The sequence below is a fragment of the Hypanus sabinus genome, chromosome 14, assembly GCF_030144855.1.
Source record: "Hypanus sabinus isolate sHypSab1 chromosome 14, sHypSab1.hap1, whole genome shotgun sequence".
Taxonomy (NCBI): domain Eukaryota; kingdom Metazoa; phylum Chordata; class Chondrichthyes; order Myliobatiformes; family Dasyatidae; genus Hypanus; species Hypanus sabinus.
The window spans coordinates 7,470,215-7,490,725 of NC_082719.1; the positions used below are offsets into that span (position 1 = coordinate 7,470,215).

General features: G+C 38.1%; 1 protein-coding gene across 3 annotated transcripts in view; it reads left to right on the top strand.

Moving 5' to 3' along the window:
* cnot6l (CCR4-NOT transcription complex, subunit 6-like) overlaps window positions 1-16,939 on the top strand; it is an 81,021-nt gene extending 64,082 nt beyond the window's left edge. For all 3 annotated transcript variants that reach the window (XM_059988736.1, XM_059988737.1, XM_059988738.1), the window contains exons 9-12: window positions 7,262-7,410; window positions 8,718-8,951; window positions 9,385-9,587; window positions 12,175-16,939. In XM_059988736.1, coding sequence (XP_059844719.1) covers window positions 7,262-7,410; window positions 8,718-8,951; window positions 9,385-9,587; window positions 12,175-12,384 — 796 coding nt within the window. In that variant the 3' untranslated portion in view covers window positions 12,385-16,939. The remainder of the gene's footprint in view (window positions 1-7,261; window positions 7,411-8,717; window positions 8,952-9,384; window positions 9,588-12,174) is intronic.
* The last annotated feature ends 3,572 nt before the right edge of the window (window positions 16,940-20,511 follow it).

Genomic DNA, 20,511 nt, shown 5'->3' on the forward strand with positions numbered 1-20,511 from the left:
GGGAGGGCAGATGGGAATAGTGAGGGATGGGAGCCAGTGGTAGGTTGTTTTATTATTGTCACATGTATTGTCTTGCATTCAGTTCATATCGATCAATTCATTACAATGGTGTATTGAGATACTACATGGTAAAACATTGTGCAGGATTATGATTATTACACTAACAGAGAATGTGAAACAGACAACAAGATGTAAGGTCATAACAAAGTGGATTGTGAAGTCAAGACTCCATCAAATCATACTGTGGAGCTGTTCAATAATCTTGTAGCAATAGGATGGTAGCTGTCCATAGGCTTGGTGGTTTATGAGCCTTCAAGACTTCAGTATCTATTGCCCAAAGGGAGGAGGAAGAAGAGAAAATTATTATGCTGGCTTGCTTTACTGAGGTAGCAAGAACTGTAAGCAGTGTCCATGAAGTGAAGGCTCGTTATTGTGAGGTGATGAGCTGTGTCCACAACTCTGCAGTTTCTTGTGGCCATGAGCTGCGCAGTTGCCATACCAAGTGGTGATGCATCTGGACAAGATAATTGCTATGGTGCATCCATTTAAAATTGGTGAGTATTGAAGGGAACATGCCAAATGTCTTGATTCTCCCAAGGAAGAGACACTGGAAGCTTTCATGGTTTTGGTGTCAACCTGGTTGGACCAGGGCAGGGCTTGTAGAAGGAGTATGTGGGTGATAGGTGGGTAGAAGAGCAGTACTGGGGCCTGAGTTGAATGTAACAAGAAGATTGAAGTAAAGTTTATTGTCATAAGCTCAAGTACACGAGGAGAGAGAAACGGGAATGGGGTTTGCCTGATGCGGGCTCCTGACCTGAAACATCAGCTTTCTCTTGCTGCATGACTCACCAATTTCCCCATAACTTGTTTTGCTTCATTCCAATATGTTATAACTCACATTTACAGTTATAGTAACTATATTCCACTAGCTGAGTGAACTCTTGATTTTTGCATAATACTCAACACCAGATTGTTGCAAAATTGCATTCAAAGCTATTGTGTCTTGGATTTGGATTTTTTTCCCTTAAAATTCTTTCTAAGATTTTATTTTTAGACTTTTAAATAAATAATTCATTGGCATTTGTAGACTTGGACATTTTATTTGCTTCCCTCTAAATTAGTGATTCCCAAAGCATGCGGTATCACCCCCCCACCCCCCCACTGGGATAGAAGTTTCTAGAGGGTGGGGCGTGGCACTCAGTAGCGAGGGTACAGCTAAGGGATTACAGGCTTAATTTAAGAAATGAATCACTTATTATAAGCATTTAATCCTAAATGATTCATATTGATTACAATGATCATAGAATCACCTCATCTCTTGCTAACTCATTGTTCTTTTAGACGTTGCTTGAAGCTTGTGCTACAAAACATATACAGGCAGATGCTAAAGACCAAAGCTCCAGAGGTTAGGAAAACAGAGGTTGTCCTGGGAGGAAGAGAATAGCTACAGGATTTGTGGACTAGGCTGTGTTCAAGGACTCGTCTGTGGATCGGAATGAATGTACCAGGGTTATCATGGACTTTATAAAAATAAAGTGTGTCCCCACAAAATCATTCAGAGTCTTCCCCAACCAGAAGCCCTGATTGAGCCATGAGATCCGTAATCTTCTGAGGGCCAGATCAGAGGCATTCAAGTCTGATGAGCAAGGAAGTTACAAAAGGTCCAGGTACGATCTCTGGAAAGCCATCTCACGGGCAAAGTGGCAGTTCTCAACTGAACCTAAATCAATGAAGTCAGTGCTCAATGCAGGGCTTAAATGAAATCAAACAACATAGGAGAGAGCAGGACTTAGTTTCCAGGTGAGCTCAATGCCCTCTATGCTCATTTGGACCATCAAAGCATGGAGGAACTATCACAAACTCCCACAGCTCCAGATGATCTTGTGTCTTTCTCTGAGGCTGACGTATGAACATTCTTCACAAGGGTGAGCCTACAGAAAACATCCATCCCAGATGGGGTACTTGATGGAGTACCGAGGATCTGTGCTGATCAACTGTTTGGAGTGTTCACTGAGATCTTTAACCTGTCGCTTCAGCAGTCTGTGGTACCCAACTACTTTAAACAAGCTTCAATTATACTGGTGCCTATAAAAAATGTGGTAACCTGCCTCAAGTAGCACTAATATCCACAGTGATGAGTATTTTGAGAGATTGATGATGAAGCATAAAAACTCCTGTCTGAGAAATGACTTAGATCTGCTCCAATGTGCAGGGCTACAGCAGATGCCATTTCATTGGCTTTTCGCTCAGTGCTGGAACATCTGGACAGCAAAGGTGCATACATCAAGATGTTTACTACAGCTCAACTTTCAATAATATTATCCCCTCAAGACTAATCAAAAAGCTGCAAGACCTTGGTCTCAATACCTCCTGGTACAATTGAATCCTCTATTTCTTCAATTGGAAATCCCAGTCAGTTTGGGTTGGCAACAGTATCTCCTCCATGATCTCCATCAGCACAGGTGGACCACAAGGCTGTGTGCTTAGCTGCCTGCTGCACGCACTTTACACTTATGGCTCAGAGAGAGCTTGAAAAGCTGGCTGAGTGGTGCCACAACAACAACCTCTTACTCAATGTCAGCAAGACCAAGGAGCTGATACTTGACCTCAAAAGGAGGAAACCAGAGGTATGTGAGCCGGTCCTCATCGAGGCACCAGAGGTGGAGAGGGTCAGAAACTTAAATTCCTCAGTGTTACCATTTCAGAAGACCTGTCCTGGGCCCCAGATGAAAGTACAATTATGAAGAAAGCATGGGAGCGCTTCAACTTCCTCGAGCGTGTGCGAAGCTCCTTCATGACGTCTGAAACTTCAACAAACTTCTAAAGGCGTGTGCTGGAGAGTATATTTACTGACTGCATCACAGATTAGTATGGACACACTAAGGTCCTTGAAAGGAAAATCCTACAAAGAGTAGTGGATACAGCCCAGTTGATCACATGTAAAGCTCATCCCAACCATTGAGCATTTCTACATGGAGTGTTGTTGGAGGAAAGCTGCATCCATAGAACACTACAGCACAGTACAGGTCCTTCAGCCCTCCATGTTGTGCCGACCCATATAATCCTTAAAAAAAGGTACTAAACACACACTACCCCATAACCCTCTATTTTTTCAACAATCAGGAATCTCCACTACCCAGGTCATGCTCTCTTCTTGCTGCTGCTGTCAGCAAGAAGGTATAGGAGCCTCTGGGCTCACACCACAAGGTTCAGGAACAGTTCTAACCCTTCAACCATCAGGCTTCTGAACCAGAGGGGTTAAATTCACTCAATTTCACTCACCCCAACACTGAATTGTTTCCACAACGTGTTGACTCTCTTTCAAGGACTCCTCATCTCATGTTCTCGATATTTATTGCTTATCTATGTAATCTAACCTTGCTATCTATCTGCTGTCCTTTATAATTTTTTGTATTTGCTGTTTGTTGTCTTTTGCACACTGGTTGTCCTCCCTTTTGGTATAGTTTCATTATTTCTATTATGGTTATTAGATTTATTGAGGACGCTCACAAGAAAATTAATTTCAGAGTTGTATATGTACTAAATGTACTTTGATAATAAATTTACTTTGAACTTTGATACAATGTTGAAAAGCTATTTGACACTTCTGTATTTGACATATGAGAAATCTGAATTGAAGAACTTGTGTTATTTCTGGGCCTGGTCCACATGTTACTGCCATCACTACTGTAGTACCAGAGAGGGGTCAAAGAGAGTTACTGGTGCTTTAAAACCAGTCGCTTTGGGCAGATGGGGCTTGTCAGCCATGGTTGGCAGCACATCTAGGACAAGAAAAACTCCAATCTGCTGTCTTGCGGATTACAACCACTCATGGGAAAGGCTTTGGGAGTAAACCCAGAGGGAAAAATCTGGAGCTGGATTCTCTTGTGCAGCCCTGCATTGAGTTCAATGATGACTGGCAACTCCTGTGACACTGTGGGTACCAAACTGTAGCATCTCTGTCATTCCTTTGGCTTCATCAGATGTATGGAGAGGGGGAGACTGCAACATGGGCAACAGCTTACTCTCCATATCATACTGCCTAGCCTTATGTTCTAGACAGCTAGGGCACAATACCCATGGTTAACTCTGACCAATGGAGGCCCTCACCTCACTATAGTACAGATACGAATGTGCTAGTATGATTCACGTATGCCAAGCAGTGACACAAGATCTGTGAATTTGCGTACAGCTTTCATTTGGGTAAAATGGAGAATCTGCCATTTCCAATGCTCTTGACTGCAATTTTCTATGGCCCAACCAGGATATTGCTGCCCCAGTTAATGATTCTTCAGGCAGAGTCAGATTTTGTCTGAGCTATGTTTACATCATAACTTTCCCCTTTATTGATCGCAGTGCTTGAGGTTAGACTTAAACAATAGCTGATTTACCATGTTTGTTAATCCACAATGAAAATGATCAAAACAGACCAAGTGAAAAAGACAGTATAGTGCAGAGAATCTGAAATATGGATTTGTAGTTGCACCAAGCAACTAACAACAACCAAAGAGCTGGTTGTGTGGAAAAAAGTTTTTTCAAATGAGGCAATAAAACTGTCCCAGCTCCTTGAACATCTGAAGAGCAAACACTCTGCTAAAACAAATAAGAGCTTGGCTTATTTGCAGTTACTTAGTGAAAACTTTGAGAAATGGAAAACACATTATTTATTGAGATTGTGTGGAATAGGCCCTTACGACCCTTTGAACCACTCTGCCTAGCAACCTCTGATATAACCCTAGCTTAATTACGGGACAATTTTACAATGACTACTTAACCTACCAACCAGTATGTATTTGGACTGTGGGAGGAAACTGAAGCACCCAGAGGAAACCCACACCATCTTAGGGAGAACATACAGACTCTTTGTTTCAGAAAAGGTGAAAGCATGGTTCAAGAGTTGCTATTTACGAGGTGACTAGAAACCAATATGAAGGAGGAGTTATTGAGCAAATTTTCAAAGAGAATTTTGTTCATCTGTTAATCTTGTTCATTAACATTCTTCCTTGTGCAATTGATGGGGCACCATCAGTGACAAAGTGCCACCGTGGGGTTATTACTTTCTTGAATAAAGCTGTACATGACATGTTTACCATTCACTGTGTAATTCACAAAGAATACCTTGATGCAAAAAACCTATGTGATCTGTTGTACAGATCACTAAATACCGTTATCACAGTGGTAAGTTCTCTCAATTCTCTCTTATTTATTTATCTATCTATCTATCTATCTATCTATCTATCTATCTAACAGTTTGAACACTTGCAGTTGCACTGAAGTCAAATGGCTCTCAAATGGAAACTGCCTGAGACACTTTATGTATTTATTGAAACTGTGGTAAAATTCTTTGAAGGCTCGAATGCTTCATTCAGTAATCAACTCAAAAATATTAGGCATGCTGCTTTCTCAGAATTATTCGCAAAGTTTAATGAAATCAATCTTCAGTTGCAAGTAAAAGATGTGAATCTTATCAAAGTCAATCAGTTGTCTCTTCATTTCTGTCCAAGTTAAACCTATTTGAGTGTAACATTGGCTGGCTTGACTTTTTCCAATTTCTGAGCCTCTCTGAATTGGAAGAGAAAGACATAATACCAATCCTTCCTAAAAAGATAGCGAGGACTGCTGAGGACTATCGAGGTAACTCTTCCATCCATCGCAAATAGTTATCAGGAGTGCTGCATGTGCAGTGCCCTTAGCATTGTCAGTAATCCCTCCCATCCATCCCACATTCACTGTGACATCTTACCATCAGGCAGGAGGTACTGTAACATTGAGACAAGAGCTGTTAGAATAGGAAATGTCTTCCTTTTCCCCAGGCTGTGAGACTACTGAACTGGGTGAGCAGCATAGAGACAAGTCAGAGATTTCAGGACCTTCTCTCGATCCAAGTTCCAGATTGGGTAATAAATCCATTCCTGAACACTGTAATGAGGCATTAATGGATGGAGGAAGAATGATCTTGCTACAAAGTGACTTGGAGCTGAAGCCTGGGTTCATGAAATAATATCAAGACTCTTGGTTGCAGAAAGAAGTCTCTGAACGCTGTCCTGCACTATGGAAAACATGTTAAGATTTTCTCCATTGCCTTTCCAACATCATATTTAGTGGAGCACAGTTTTAGTGCAATCGCCTAGCCTCTTTCAAAACAACAAAACAGACTACAGATTACTGAACATAAAGATCTGGGACTTTCTGAGTGACAAACAGCCTGATATTGAGAAGTTGATATCACTGTACCATCCATCCATCTCATTGAAAGGCGAAAAAGTAATGAAGTATTGAACAGTTAGACTAACGTATGCTCAAATTGTTGATGAAAATTGATTTTTTTTACTGTAATTAAATAATTTTATTTGTAGTTTTAAGTAGATTTGAATATACTTCACTATTATTTGTCACTGCTTTGAATTTGCAGTTCCTTTTCCTTTCACTGTGCATTGTAAATCAAGATTCTTTATAGTTTTTATGTGATATTCAGAAGGTGTGGGCTCAGGATGTGCTCTGGGACCCAAGGGGGTGGTAACCAAAAAGGTTTGGCAACCACTGCTCTAAATCTACTCGCTAAGAAATTTTAGGCAGGTGAGTAAGAAGTGGAGGCATGAATGACATTTTTGTTTTAGTTTCTGACTATTAACTTTGTGTTTTAAGTTACTTCTGCTATGGTATAAACCGTAAAGGTAAAATGCATCAGTAATTCACTAACTTTACAATTTATTCGCTTAATAGAGCCGTTGTAACCTTTGTCACCTTGCCAGTGGCCAGAAGTTAGAACATAAAATCACTTTTATTGCAGTTAAAAGTTAATTTACATTTTTATCTTCTGAGATGTAATGATTGAAATGTTCTATCTGATTTTTCAATTTTGAAAATACACTCAGACTGCTGTGTGTTGACCTTGTATGCCTTAGTTTGGTTATTTTGTAATAAAAACTTAATATCTTTTCTCTCTTCCCCTCTCTTTCTGTCTGTCTTTTCTTCCCTTTTCCATCCCACTCTCCCTCCACCCTCTCCCGCCCCTCTCACCACTCCCACTTCCACCTCCACCTCCCCACTTTCCCCTGTCCCCCTTACCCACTCCCCCACCTCCCCTCAACACTCCCCTCACCTCCCCCTCTCTCCTCCTCCCTCTCCCCCCACCTCTGCTCCTCCCACCATGCTGTCCTCTCTCTCCCCCTCTTCCCCCTCTCCACCCCTCTCCTTTTCCACCTCTCTCCCCTCCTCACCCCATTCCCTGACCCCTCTTTCTCTTTTCTCTCAACTTCAGATTTGCATTGGTGCAGAAGCACACAGTGGAATTCAACCAATTGGCAATGGCCAATTCAGATGGCTCTGAAGCAATGCTAAATCGAGTCATGACGAAAGATAACATTGGGGTCGCAGTACTGTTGGAAGTCCACAAGGATCTTTTTGGAGGTACATGTTATGTATTTTTTAGAATTGCAAATTAAAAGTAAATTCTTTGACTTTTTGATAAAGCTAATGCATGTGATTTTTTTTGGCTTAGTGCTTGTTTTTAAAAGATAACAATCTCTGAATTTCCCTACTGATGGAAGAGTAGTTTAATCTCTGTTGATTTTGTTATATTAGATTTCACTATGTGTATTTTTCCCTTTCTACTTTAAGTAGGAGAGTATTGTTTTCTGCTAGCTGTGCATGTATGTAAAAGAGTTAAGTTTGTACAAATATTTTACTCCATTTATGTCCCATTCTTGAGGTATAAAGATAGGTTATTGGCCTTTGTTAAAGCTGTTCCGTAGAAAATTAGTTGAGGTTAACTCAGGGTGACTTGTAAAATATCTCTTTTTCTGATGTTGTCTTTGTCTGACACTGGTGAAAGAAAAATCAAATATATAATGTTTGCATTATCAAAGACTATTTAAAGTCAAATAGTGTTTAGGGAATGACCTTTATATTGTTGCTCTTTTGTAATACTTCACAGTGAAATGTACAGAAACACAGATCAATATTATTAAGGCTATTATTTCCGCTTCATCAAACACAAAAAACATTTTTTAATGAACAGAATGCTTAAGATTCTTATGTAATTTGCATCTGAGGGGAAGACCAATACTGGGGTATATATTTTTGCATAACGGTTATCCTTTGCCCTTAGTAATTTGAGCAGACTTGTAGTAATGCCTGCCAAGATCAATCAAAGCTGTGTTCGAACAGACATCTTTCCCAGGGGTAGAACAGTGAACTGGAAAAACATGCTACTAAACATTTCACTGTTGGACTCACTTTAAGAAAATCTAGTTAAAGCTGTATCTTTCAAATATACATTATGTTTGTGGCAAATGTCTGTCTTGGATGCTGGTGTTAGATACCTACTTGGATACAGTCCATCTGGTCTAATACTATTGGAAGTAGTGTTCTTTTTCAAATCTGACATTAAATCAATACGTTAAATCATTAAATCATTAAATCATCCTCCAGTGGATGTTAAACATTCCACACCATTGTTCAAATCAAATCAGAAAATTTCAACTACTCCTTCAGCTGATGTTTTTCTATAGGCAGCATGTAAGAGATTTGTCTTGTTACTGTTTGTGAGACTTTATTGTGGGTGAGTTTGTAGCCATGTTTCCAGCAATGCAAGTGAACATTCTTTGGCTATCAGCACTTTGGGATGTCCTGACATTGTGAAAGACACTAAGTAAATCTAACTTTGTTTTTTTTGTTCAATTGCTGCATACATTTAAAGGCGTCATCCCTTTCAGGTGCAAAGGCACTTCATGGAACAGAAAAGCAGCTAATTCTGGTGGCTAATGCACATATGCACTGGGACCCTGAATACTCTGATGTGAAGCTCATTCAAACCATGATGATTATATCTGAACTCAAAGCTATCCTTGAGAAGTCAGCTGTATCCCTTAGACCAAGTTGTCCTTCTGCAGACCCTAACTGCATCCCATTGGTGCTGTGCGCAGACCTCAATTCACTGCCAGATTCGGGTAAGATTGTTAAGAACAGAATACAGTAAATTGATTAGTACCTGCTTTAAATTGTAAATAAACACAGAAATTGTCCATAAATTTTACTATGATTTTCTGTAAAGTGTGGATTTATAAATGTAAAATATACCTTAAATATTATGCTGAAAAGAAATAATCAGTTCAGTTTTAAATTCTTTGCATGTAATTTAGCATATTCATGTATTTGTGGTGGTGTGGGGGGGTGTTAAGAATCTTACCAGTAAGATATTACAATTCCTTGTATTCAACAGGTTAATATTGTAAAATGCATTATTATGTTCATGATACTTGCTGCATAAGACAGAACACAAATGGACCATTGCTGCACAATGCTGTAAACAAAAATTACCTGTCTCTAAACTACATGTTTCTGGTAACTGATAAGTAATGGCTTGAATCACTTGGTGTGTAGGTGTTGTGGAATACTTGAGCACTGGAGGTGTTGCACAGAATCACAAGGATTTCAAGGAACTGAGGTACAACGAGTGTTTGACAAACTTCAGCTGTAATGGAAAGAATGGAACTTCAGATGGCAGAATTACTCATGATTTCCAACTCAAGAGTGCTTATGAAAACAACTTGATGCCTTACACAAATTATACTTTCGACTTCAAGGTAAATAATTGACTGCATTGTGGTTTCTGTAATCTTGAGCTTGTGCCTTGCAGACTTCTTGCAGTTCTTTTTTGGGTACAAAATTGCATCCACTAATGAAGTGTTTCTGGTGAATTTTGTGCTGATGGAGCAGAATCAAAATTTTGAATGCTCTAGTTAAGTCTGCGTGCTTATTTTTGGAGAAAATTGTGCTCAGAATTGTACTTAAACACTCAGGCAACTTGTTGACTAAATACTTAAAAGTGTATTTGCTCATACAATTAAACTCAAAGCCAAGACCAGCATTCTGATGTATTCAGGTGGTACTTCATGACATTTTACAGGGAGCATCAGATTAAAAATCCAAAACATTTCTCACAGTGACTTGGTGAAATCTCAAACTTTTCAGTTGCACTCTGAATTAGATTCTTCATGGAGTCTTGCAACAGAGTGCCAACTTCCTAGTTCACTGGAAATCACAGTGTTGGTCATTAGACCTTGCGTGAGTTCAGTAACTCCATTCAGTTCAATTGACAGGAATTGTTCTGAAAGTCAGGCATCAGATCATGTAAGTGCAGTTTAATACCATGTTTAAATTGTTTAAATTTTTAGACTTTTGTTTTTTGGAGCTTTAATTATGTTTTATTTTAAAATTTTAGTTGAGCTGTAACATTGTACAATATGGAAGTGAACTCTTTGGCCCAGCTTGCCCATGCTAGACAAGGTGCCTTCCTGAGTGAGCCTCATTTGCCTCCATTTGGTCTATAACCTTATAAACCCAGCCATGAAATTGTCCCAATATCTTTTAAATGTTGTAGTTGTACCTGCCTGTTTCACTTCCTCTTGTTTCATATATCCAACACACACTGTGGAAAAATATTAACTCACATTAAGCCTGTGCCCTCTCGTCTTAGACTCACCTACTCTGGGGTGATAAAAGATCATGGGACCATCTGTCTTATTAGTAACCTTCATGATTTTACTTGAACTCCATAACACTACCACACTGACTCTTATGTTCTAGGGGGAAAGAAAGTCCTAGTCTATCAACCTCTCATTATTTTTCAAGCCAGGTACTAATTTTAGTCTTGATACTAAAATATTGTTGAGAATTGAGTGCATTTACACTAAGGTAATATTTGTATTGCTAATTCCTCTAATACGTGATATTTTGGTTGAAAAGTTAGCAAATATCACCAGTACAACAACTGCACTTGCCTGAGGGAAGAATTTCACAAAAGGTCATCAACCTGAAATAATAACTGGTAAACTTACACTGCCTTGCACGGTTAAGGATATTACAGCTTCTAATTCTATTTGTTTTTGTTTAGTAAATATGAGGTGGAGAATATTAAAGGCATGAAATTTTACACAACTGCATAAAACCTTATGCACATCCATATGCTATACAGTTGGAACAAATGTTGAGGATTAAGTCAGGATACCAATGCAGATTCATTGAAATTCTAATGTTAAATTTAGATACAAAATGAGCTTTATTTTATACTCTGGTAATATAGGAATGGTCTTTCTTGACACGTTTATCAAAGAGCTAGTACGGATTTGATCAACTAAGATGGCCTTCTGTATCATATGATTTAAACTTATGAAAGGATTGGATAGGTACATAGAGAAGACTCAAACGAGGGAATGTGAGAAAAGGGTAAATAAAAATAATGAGAGCAATTGTGAGACTAATGCATGCACAAGTGTTCCAAGTAAATTGTGTCCTTTTTACGTGTATAACTTTGAGGCATTGCTTTGTGAGTGATGTCTCTCTTAGATTTCAATTATTGTGGTCTTTTTCCCCCTCATTTATGGTACAGCACATAATTTTGCAAGTCTACGAGAGTTTGAAAACAAATGACTTGTAGCATTTTTTTAATAGTCTAATGCAGTGTATCAACCATTTTTGAGCACAGCACAGTAGGATTCATATTCATCTTAAATGTATTAATGATTTTTGATTTAAAGGGTAAATGTTAGAACATGAGATAAGTTTCCCTGCTGCTCTTCAAATAGTATCATGGTATTTTTTATATCTACTTCTTTGGGCAGCTGGGACTTTGGCTGAGCATCTTATTTGAAAGATGACACCTTCAGCAACACCATTTGTTTTCAGCCTGGATTATATCTTAATGTTTTGTGTGTGAGAGGTGAGCCAAAATTACTTGCAAGTCGAACAGTACTACCAATAGGTAAATTGCACTCATGACAATTGAATATCTTTAGGCATAATTTATGATTGATGAGTACTGCAAGATAGATTAAGAACTGCTTATAAAGAATTCTGCCCTGTATGACTCATGATATAGTAAATGGGTTAACAATCAAGAACTTCCAGGTGATGATTTGTAATCCCTGCTCTTCCCTCATAGTTTTTAATAAAATATAGCTTTGTAGGAAGATGTACTTAGAAAGGTGCACATGTCCACGTGGTTGGCAATGTAAATAAATGGACTCAACCCTTTGCTTCCTTTGAACTTTTTTCTGTGAACAATTTAATATTTCATTATTGACCATGAAGATGTTTATGATTTCAGTAAGATAGAAGTTCACTTGCTGCAGGTTAATGTCAAAATCATTTTCCTTTTATTTTGTCTCCTAGGGTGTTATTGACTACATTTTCTATTCCAAGACTCTAATGAGAGTGCTGGGTGTTCTTGGCCCTTTGGATCCTCAGTGGCTTGTGGAAAACTCTATCACTGGATGTCCGCACCCCCATATTCCTTCCGATCACTTCTCACTGTTAATACAGCTTGAACTTCAGCTTTTTCTGCCACCTTTGAATGGTGTGCACTTGCCTAACAGGAGGTAGTGGAGCCCTGACCTGGAGGCACTGCCTGCTTTTATGGACATGTACAATTATAAAATCAAAGTATGACGGAGTGAAGTATGGCTTGTAAAAAAAGACGTTATTTGTTCTCTTTTCAAGTGTGTGTTCTGTAGGTTTCTAGTGTTACTGTTTCATAGTTTATTTCACTGTGTTGTCACTAAGGCCGGAGCAAACAAACTGATGTTTTACTCAAACCTTTGGGGACACTGGAACTAGCGTTTTTCATAACTCGAAGTGTTTAATCTCACAAGGTTATATACTGTGTTCATGTTTTCCTGTCGGATTATATGCCTAATCTGGCATTAAAACAGCAGCATTACATGCTTTGCTATACAGTGCCATTGATTCTTCTTCCAAAGACCGACAGGCAAAATACCTTGAGATATTTGTTCTAAGTTTTGTCCCTGCCCTAGTTGCCTTGGATCTTTTTATATGTCCGGTACCAAAATTGTCTTGACTCATTTCTCAATATTTGGATGACAATTTAATGCCTTTTTGTTTGTCGTCCTCCATTTCCTTGTCTACATCAATCATTTATTCTCATTGTTTGCTTTAATTCTTTAATGCATTTAATTCTTTGTACGTTTTTGCTTTTGAAGACCAGCATTCCTCCTGTATTCTCATCCTTTCAACAGTTTAGTGGATCTCTGTTGGATCTGAATGAAGAGCTAATTGAAGCCATAGGGAAATTTGTCCAGCTGTGATTTGATCTAATTTTTTTATGTATGATATTTAGTTCATACCTGGTATCATTAAAGGTGCGTGTTATTTATTGCTTTAGGGAGAGAGGCAAGTTTCAAATTTTTCAAATTGATTACTGAAAATGTATTTAAAAGTAATCCAAGATTTTTGAAGAAGAAACCTGCTGCATATGGATAATTTTACATCCTGATGAATCGTCAGAAAGCTTCTTCCAAGTGGACAAGGTGGGCATGGGTGTAATTTAGTGCTATGCATTATCAACCAGCAGGGGGTTACAATTCAGTAAAGTTATTGGTTGAGACCAGGTTTCTCTTGATACAATGAAATAAACCATAGCATAAGCAGTAATTGAGAAGCATCAGAAATAGGTTAGTTGTGATATCAAGTACCTTAAAATTACTGTGCAGTAAATGAGCACCATCTAATGGTCGTTAATTTTCAAGCTGTTTATACCAATAACGTATTGCACTTTATAAAGAAATAGTTTTTGATTGATGCAGTAAATTTGAAATCTGTTTAATGTGTCCCCCAGCCACTTCAAGGGGGAGGGGGAGAAACTGCTGCATTTCAAGAACCAATATGTAGGGTTATTTGAATCAAAAGAACAGCATAACTTCTGATATATAAAATCTTTTAAATTGAATTTATAATGCTGGTATTACATTGAATAAAGTTTACAAGTGGCCAAGGCCTATTTATAGTATTTACCATTAACCAACTCTGATCTTTGACTGGATTTTGGCATCAAGATTATCTGAAGTCTGTTTTAAGTCAGCACTTTAATTCTAAAGCCTACATTTTTGAAAGATTGTTGTGTATTTAAGGACATAAATTATGGAGCAAGATAAATTTGAGGACAGTGGGACACCAGAAGGACCAATTAAATTGTGAAAACTAGATTTTTTTGGTTGAGAAGATTTGAACTTTTAGACCCTTTTTTAAAATCCTAATCCTAGTGCATAAAATATTATGATCTTGCTTCTTAAAACATGATAAATTAGCTTATTCCATGCATTTACTTTAATAACTACAAGCAATATTATCTTCCCATACTTCACTCCAAATATTTTGTCTGATCTGTATGTATAAAATGGAATTTGAAATTCATCTGTAATGATTGTATATGAACTTCAGAGGAGCCCATTTACTGAATATTTGTTTTCTTTTTTTATAATTGAAGAGGAAAACAATTTTTGGGAAAGCTTAAATGTTAATAGCTGCAAACTTTGCTTACAATATAAAGGAATCGAGACACTCTGTTGCAAGAGGGTGTTCCTCAGGTTTTCTTTGCTTCTGTATGTATTTTTCCAAAATTCTGATAACTGTGTTCGTTAAATTAAAATATATAATAAAATTATATATTTCAATTGAGGGAAATAACATTTAAAGGAAAAAATGTAAAATAGAGATGAGCAAATTTGCCATGTGTGTTAATTGCAGTTGTCCAGGCAAATAATACAGAAAGCACAGTCAGATTCGTACATGTATCTGTTATGTTTATATCAATTGCTTCATAACAATGTGCCTCATTCGATTTGCTGAAGTACCAACACTGCCCAAGCAAGCAGAGAAAACCTGACTGGCCTTCCCCAGGCAACTTTTAAAATTCTGTACGATAAATCTATTAAGATTTGTGAAGTTTTATGTAAAAAAAAAGGCAGAAAAACAACTTAAAAACAATTTTGTACAAGCTCTGTAGTGTGTTTATCTTTGGTGTAAGGAATGTGAGATATTGGAAACTGCACCATAAGTCAGGTATGGCACAATGAGTTCTGAGACCAGCTTTTTTTCCATCCTATTCCTAGCACAATTTGTCTTTTTTGCCTTTGTGTAAAGCAGGGGACCTACTCTCAGTGACATAGGCTACATATGCATAAGGTATTCATTATTTTTTAGGTATTATGTATTTGATGTGGAAAGCTTCTCCTTCCTTGTTCAGTAATAATTTCTCTTGTTAGAAATCCATGCTAACTTCAATGGATTGAAAAGCTACTGAATTCCAGTTTTTCAAGGTATCACATCACTCAGCATTTATGTTCGGTAATGTGATTTATAGTGAAATGTGAGTTTCACGACTTCAGTTACAAAAGGCAGATTTTAGAGGTAATAGTTGTATGTTTTTAGAATTGTTTATGGCAGAGAGAGAAAAATGCAGTTAATTGAAACAATATTCCAAAAGAAAACCACTTAATCAGCTTTTAATTCACAGGTACTTTAAATATTAGCGCAGGATTCTTAAATTGAGCTGATTTAAAATGCATTTTCCACATCAGTTGTTCAGGGACTTCTGAGTACCTCTTTTTTAAATCAGATCAGGCTCTAAAAACTGAAAAAAATCATTGCACTTTTGTTAATTTGTTTGAAATTAATTTATTTTCAGAAATCTCTGCCTTGATAATTCATAAATGAATCATTAAAATCTTGGTTCTAATGACCCACCAAATTTTTCCCATCTTACCATTAGGAAAGAGACCGAGTTCTGAAAATGTCGGAATAAATGGGTTCAGATTTTTTACATCTTGTACCTCAGCTGCTTAAGCCACTACTACAAGAAAGTACATGCTGATCTTGGAAGGCAAAGTGAAGCTAGAGTTGATGTACTGTTGTGTAAACACCTAAAGGATGGCCATTGAGACTTTCTTGTATTTGTTTTCTTCAGTTGAGCTCTGGAAAGCGTAACTTTGAGGCTACTTATACACACAATTTTAGAAGATGTAAATTGGACAAAAATTGTAGTTCTGATTTAATACATCTTTAAAGATTTTGCTAAGTGGCCAGTGGGATTTTAGAGTGAGCTGTAGTTAAATCACTGCATAGCTTGGATATTGTGCATGTTTTTAGATGTTCGATTATACCAAGAAAAAATGAGTGATATGACTCTTTGAGACTGTGGTGCTTCGGTTTGCAAAACTTTGCTTATGTTGTATTAAAAGATTATAGTTTATCAATGTTGTAGTAGTGAATTTGTTTTTTTTAAAACATTGATCAAACATGTTCAGCAATTGGCCACCTTTATTTTTATAACATGTATTTTTAAAGAAAATATTGTTATTAAAAATTCTCACAGTGGTTAATAGGAAATGAAAGTGGATTGTGCTGGGTCACCAGAGTCTGTATCAAATTATTGGTCATTGGGTAGTACAGGTGTCCCCCGGTTTACGAATGTTCGCTTTATACCACTTTGCTTTTACGAAAGTTTTTCCCAGATAAATTGATGATTCTTTGCTTTATGCCATTTCGGCTTAAGAAAGGTTTCATAGGAACTCTCTACCTTTGTAAAGGAGGGGACACCTGTATTTATTCTCCTGAACTATGAGCAATCAGATATTGCTCTCTCCCCTCTTTACAAAAATATGTGTTCCTTCTCAAGGTCAATGGATTAAAATGCTTTAGTTTACTAAAAGTAAATTGACTCTTAGTATTATATCAGATGGTAATATACTTTGAGTACATTATACGAAGTTCTTTGATTTTCACTGGCTAAATTCTTTTTAAATCCAAAAAATATATAAAGTGAAAAATTTTAATATACAGACTCTCTTAAATATATTGCAATATCTGATCTGCTCTTGACCACAGTTGTTTAATTACTATTTGAAATATATGAACCAAGCCAGTAATTATTCACACAGTGTGTCTTTAAACTTTTGGCAGCTCAGACAGGAGTGCTTCGCTTATGCTACTCGAAGAAAGATTTAAAGAAAGGTATTTTTTTTTGATATGGAGGTCAGGTATTGCTCTAAATGTATGGGGCTAAATTATGTCTGCTTCTTCCCTTGCACCTGTGTATTTTATTTTCTTTAACTGTAGGCAATAAACAACCATTTGAAAATATTCTCCTGTGTTTAATGAGTTTTGAATGAAACAACAAATGAGCGTCATTTGGGCTTTCTCCTCCACCCCCATTAACACGAGTGAGTTTTAATATCTACATTGCCTGTTAAAGCCACATAAGCTTTATTCTATTCAGCATTGTAAATTCAAAACAAAATTATGAATATTTATTAATTTAATTTCATGCTGCTGCACTTTATTGTCATGTTGCATTATAAACACCATACAAAATTAAACAAATTATGCCCTTCATTAAACAGATACAAGCAGTAAAGTTATACTTTAGTCTAATGACGCTTTATGCAACGGTATCTTTTATCCATTTTTAAAATACATATGTCTGATTAGCATCAGCTTTAAAACTGCATAGAAGTCTATATCTTTTGATGAAATGATCTCCTGTATGTTGGAAACTTGAAAGCTTTTACTGCACTTTGAGGCTTTTATAGAAAATGGCCATTCTCTTTGTCTCATTGTTTAGGTAATACTCTCTTGGAAGCTTAAAACTATTGCAATTTAGATAAATCTAAGGGTAAGAAACAATGGATATTAATTTGAGGTAAGAGAGAAGGCTCCAGAAAACTTTCAAATGTATGTTCATGGTATGAGTCATTAAATAATAAAACAGTACAGTGTAGCACAGGAACAGGTACTTGTGCTAACCATGATGCCTCCACATTGTAAGGCTATGACCAGAACTGCATGTATATTCTAAATGTGCCTAACCAGAGTTTTATACAACAGCTGTATGACTTAATAACTTTTGTTGATTTAGCAATATAACATGGAGGACGCCCTTCCACCCTGGCAACCCACGACCATCCCAATTAGCTCTAACCTCTTCACCGGACAACTTACAACTACCAGTTAACTTACCCAAGTAGGGTGTTTGGACTGTGGGAGGAAACTATAGGACCTGGGGAAAACCCATGTATTCCATGGGAAGGACATAGAGAGACTCCTTACAGAATGGTGCCAGAAATAAATTCTAAACTCCAGAACACCCCGAGCTCTAAAAATGCCATGCTAACCACTACGCTATCGAGATGCCCATTCTCTACTCAGCACCCTCACTGATGAAGGCAAGCATTTCATACATCTTTTTTACTCCTTATGTACTTATGTTGCCATGATTTAGGAGCTCTGGACCTGTATTCCAAGATCCCTCTGTGCGTGAGTGCTTCCAAGTTTTCAGCCATGTATGATAAGCTTACCTTTTTTACTTGACCTCCCAAAGTGTAAGAACTCTCACTTGTCCAGGTAAATCTCCATCTGTCATTTATCTGCTTACATCTTTAACTGCTCACTATCCTGGTGAAGCCTTTGACAACCTTTCTCACTATCCACAACTCTACCAAATTTTACTGTCTGCAAAACGTATTAATCAGACCATTTATTTTCATCCCAAAATTTGTATGTACAAACAACAGACGTCCCAACACTAACCCTTACAGAACACCACTGGTCAGAGACATTTGGCCAAAATAACAACCCTCCAGCACTGTCTTCTATGGCCAAACAAATCTACCGAGCCTGCTTAGATCCCATGTTCATTAACCTTCAGGATCAGCCTTTCATGAGAGACTTTGTTGTAAGCGTTTTTTAAAGTCTGCTGCTCTATCCTAATCATTCAAGTTCATCACCTCCTCAAAAAACTCAGTACAATTTGTAAGATGTAGCCTCCCCCACACAGCCATGCTGACGAACTCTGATGAGCCTAGTGCTTTTCCAGATGTTAGCAGATATTATCCCTAAGAATCTTATCCAATAATTTCCCTGACACGTACATAAGATCTATAATTTACAGGTTCATCTCTACTGCTCTTATTAAACAGTAACAGCACGGGCTATTCTCCAGCTCTCTAGGACCTTGCCTGTGCCTAAAGATGATACAAAGCCCCAGCAATATATATCTCAGTAACTTGGGATAGCTCTCATCAGGCTCTGGGGCTTTGTCCACTTTTAATACTCTTCAAGAGACCCAACCCCAATAACTCTTTGATATCAACTTGTGTGTGGCCTCTGTCGGCCGTGATCAACCATGGGTACTGTGCCTATGGTCATCACTGGGAGTGGCTTCTCCAGGGCAGAGTTGATATGGAGATTCGTCTGTTGCCCATGCAGTGGGACCCCCCTCTCCATGCTGATGACAGGTCCAAAGGAACAACGAAAGTTGATGCAGTTTGATGTCAGCAGCATCGCAGGAGGTGCTGGGTACAGCAGTCAGCCACCTTCAAGACTCTGACTGTGGATTTTTCCTCGGGGTTTACTCCCAAAGCCTTTCGCATGAGCGGGTTTAGCCGCAAGGCAGTGGAGGTTTGAAATCGGAGTTTTCCCTCTCCTAGATGAGCTACCATCCATGGTTAACAAGCTCCATCTGCCTGGAGCAACTGGTTTTAAGGCGCCAGTGGTCCGCCTTTGCCCCTTCTCCTGTCAGTGAGAACAGCTCTGCTGGGCATAAGAACTATGCCACTCGTGAAGGCCAGGAGTTGGACTTGGTTGTCAGAGGCTGTTTGAGACACACGCCATGAAGAGCATTTGTTTAGCAGTGGGAGTTTGTCCCCACTACCACCCTTCGGCTATGACTACCCTTGTTATCAACATGTCTTAGAATATTGGTACACCCCATCTTGATTTTGCTATCTCCCATGTCTTTTTTGAGGAATACCAATGTATAATACTCATTTAGTACCTCAGCTTTTTTTTCCTTGCTGGAGACGTACATTTGCCAATCCCTCCACCCTCTCCATAGTTATCCTTTTGTTTTCAAGGTATGCATTAAATGCCTAGAGATCCTTTTTAATTCTACTTGCCAAACACATAGCCCCTTTTAGGCTTCCTTACCTCTTTATATTTCCTCAAAAACACTGTCTAATTCTAGCTTCTGAAATCTATTTATTTATTTACTTACTTACGCACACGTCCTGGAATAGGCCCTTGCTGTTCAACAATCCCGATTTAATCCTAGCCTAATCTCGGGACAGTTTACAATGGCCAATTAACCTACCAACTGGTATGTCTTTGGACTGTGGGAGGAAACTAGAGGAAACCCACACAGTCATGGAGAGAACATAAAAATTCCTCACAGGCAATGGTGGAAATTGAACCCAAGACGCCTGTACTGTAAAGCACTACACTACCGTGCTACCTCTTACATATGCACGGTTGATGTCTTGAGTGCACCTCAGTGCTGCTGATCGAAAATTACAAATAATAACATTTTAATAGCTACTGGGAATTTTTCTTCTTGCACTGATTTAAGAGGGATTTACTAATCTGTTGCTTGGGTAAAAGTCATTCTGAGAAGAGATTACCAAAAAAAAATTTTGGGGGCTGCATATCATTAGCCAGAGCATTTAGTTGTTGATTCAAATGCAAGAAACGTCTGGGTTGGTATGAACTATTCACAACGAGGGAGATGTGGGGAGATTTGGCAACAATTATCAACTTGGTAATTGGCAGGATTAGTTCAACTGAATGGTTTGATGTGGGTGTTGGCAAGTTTGTAGAACGGGACAGAAACAGAAAAAGTGAAAATGTTCAGTAAGCCAGAATGCATCTGTGGAGAGAGAA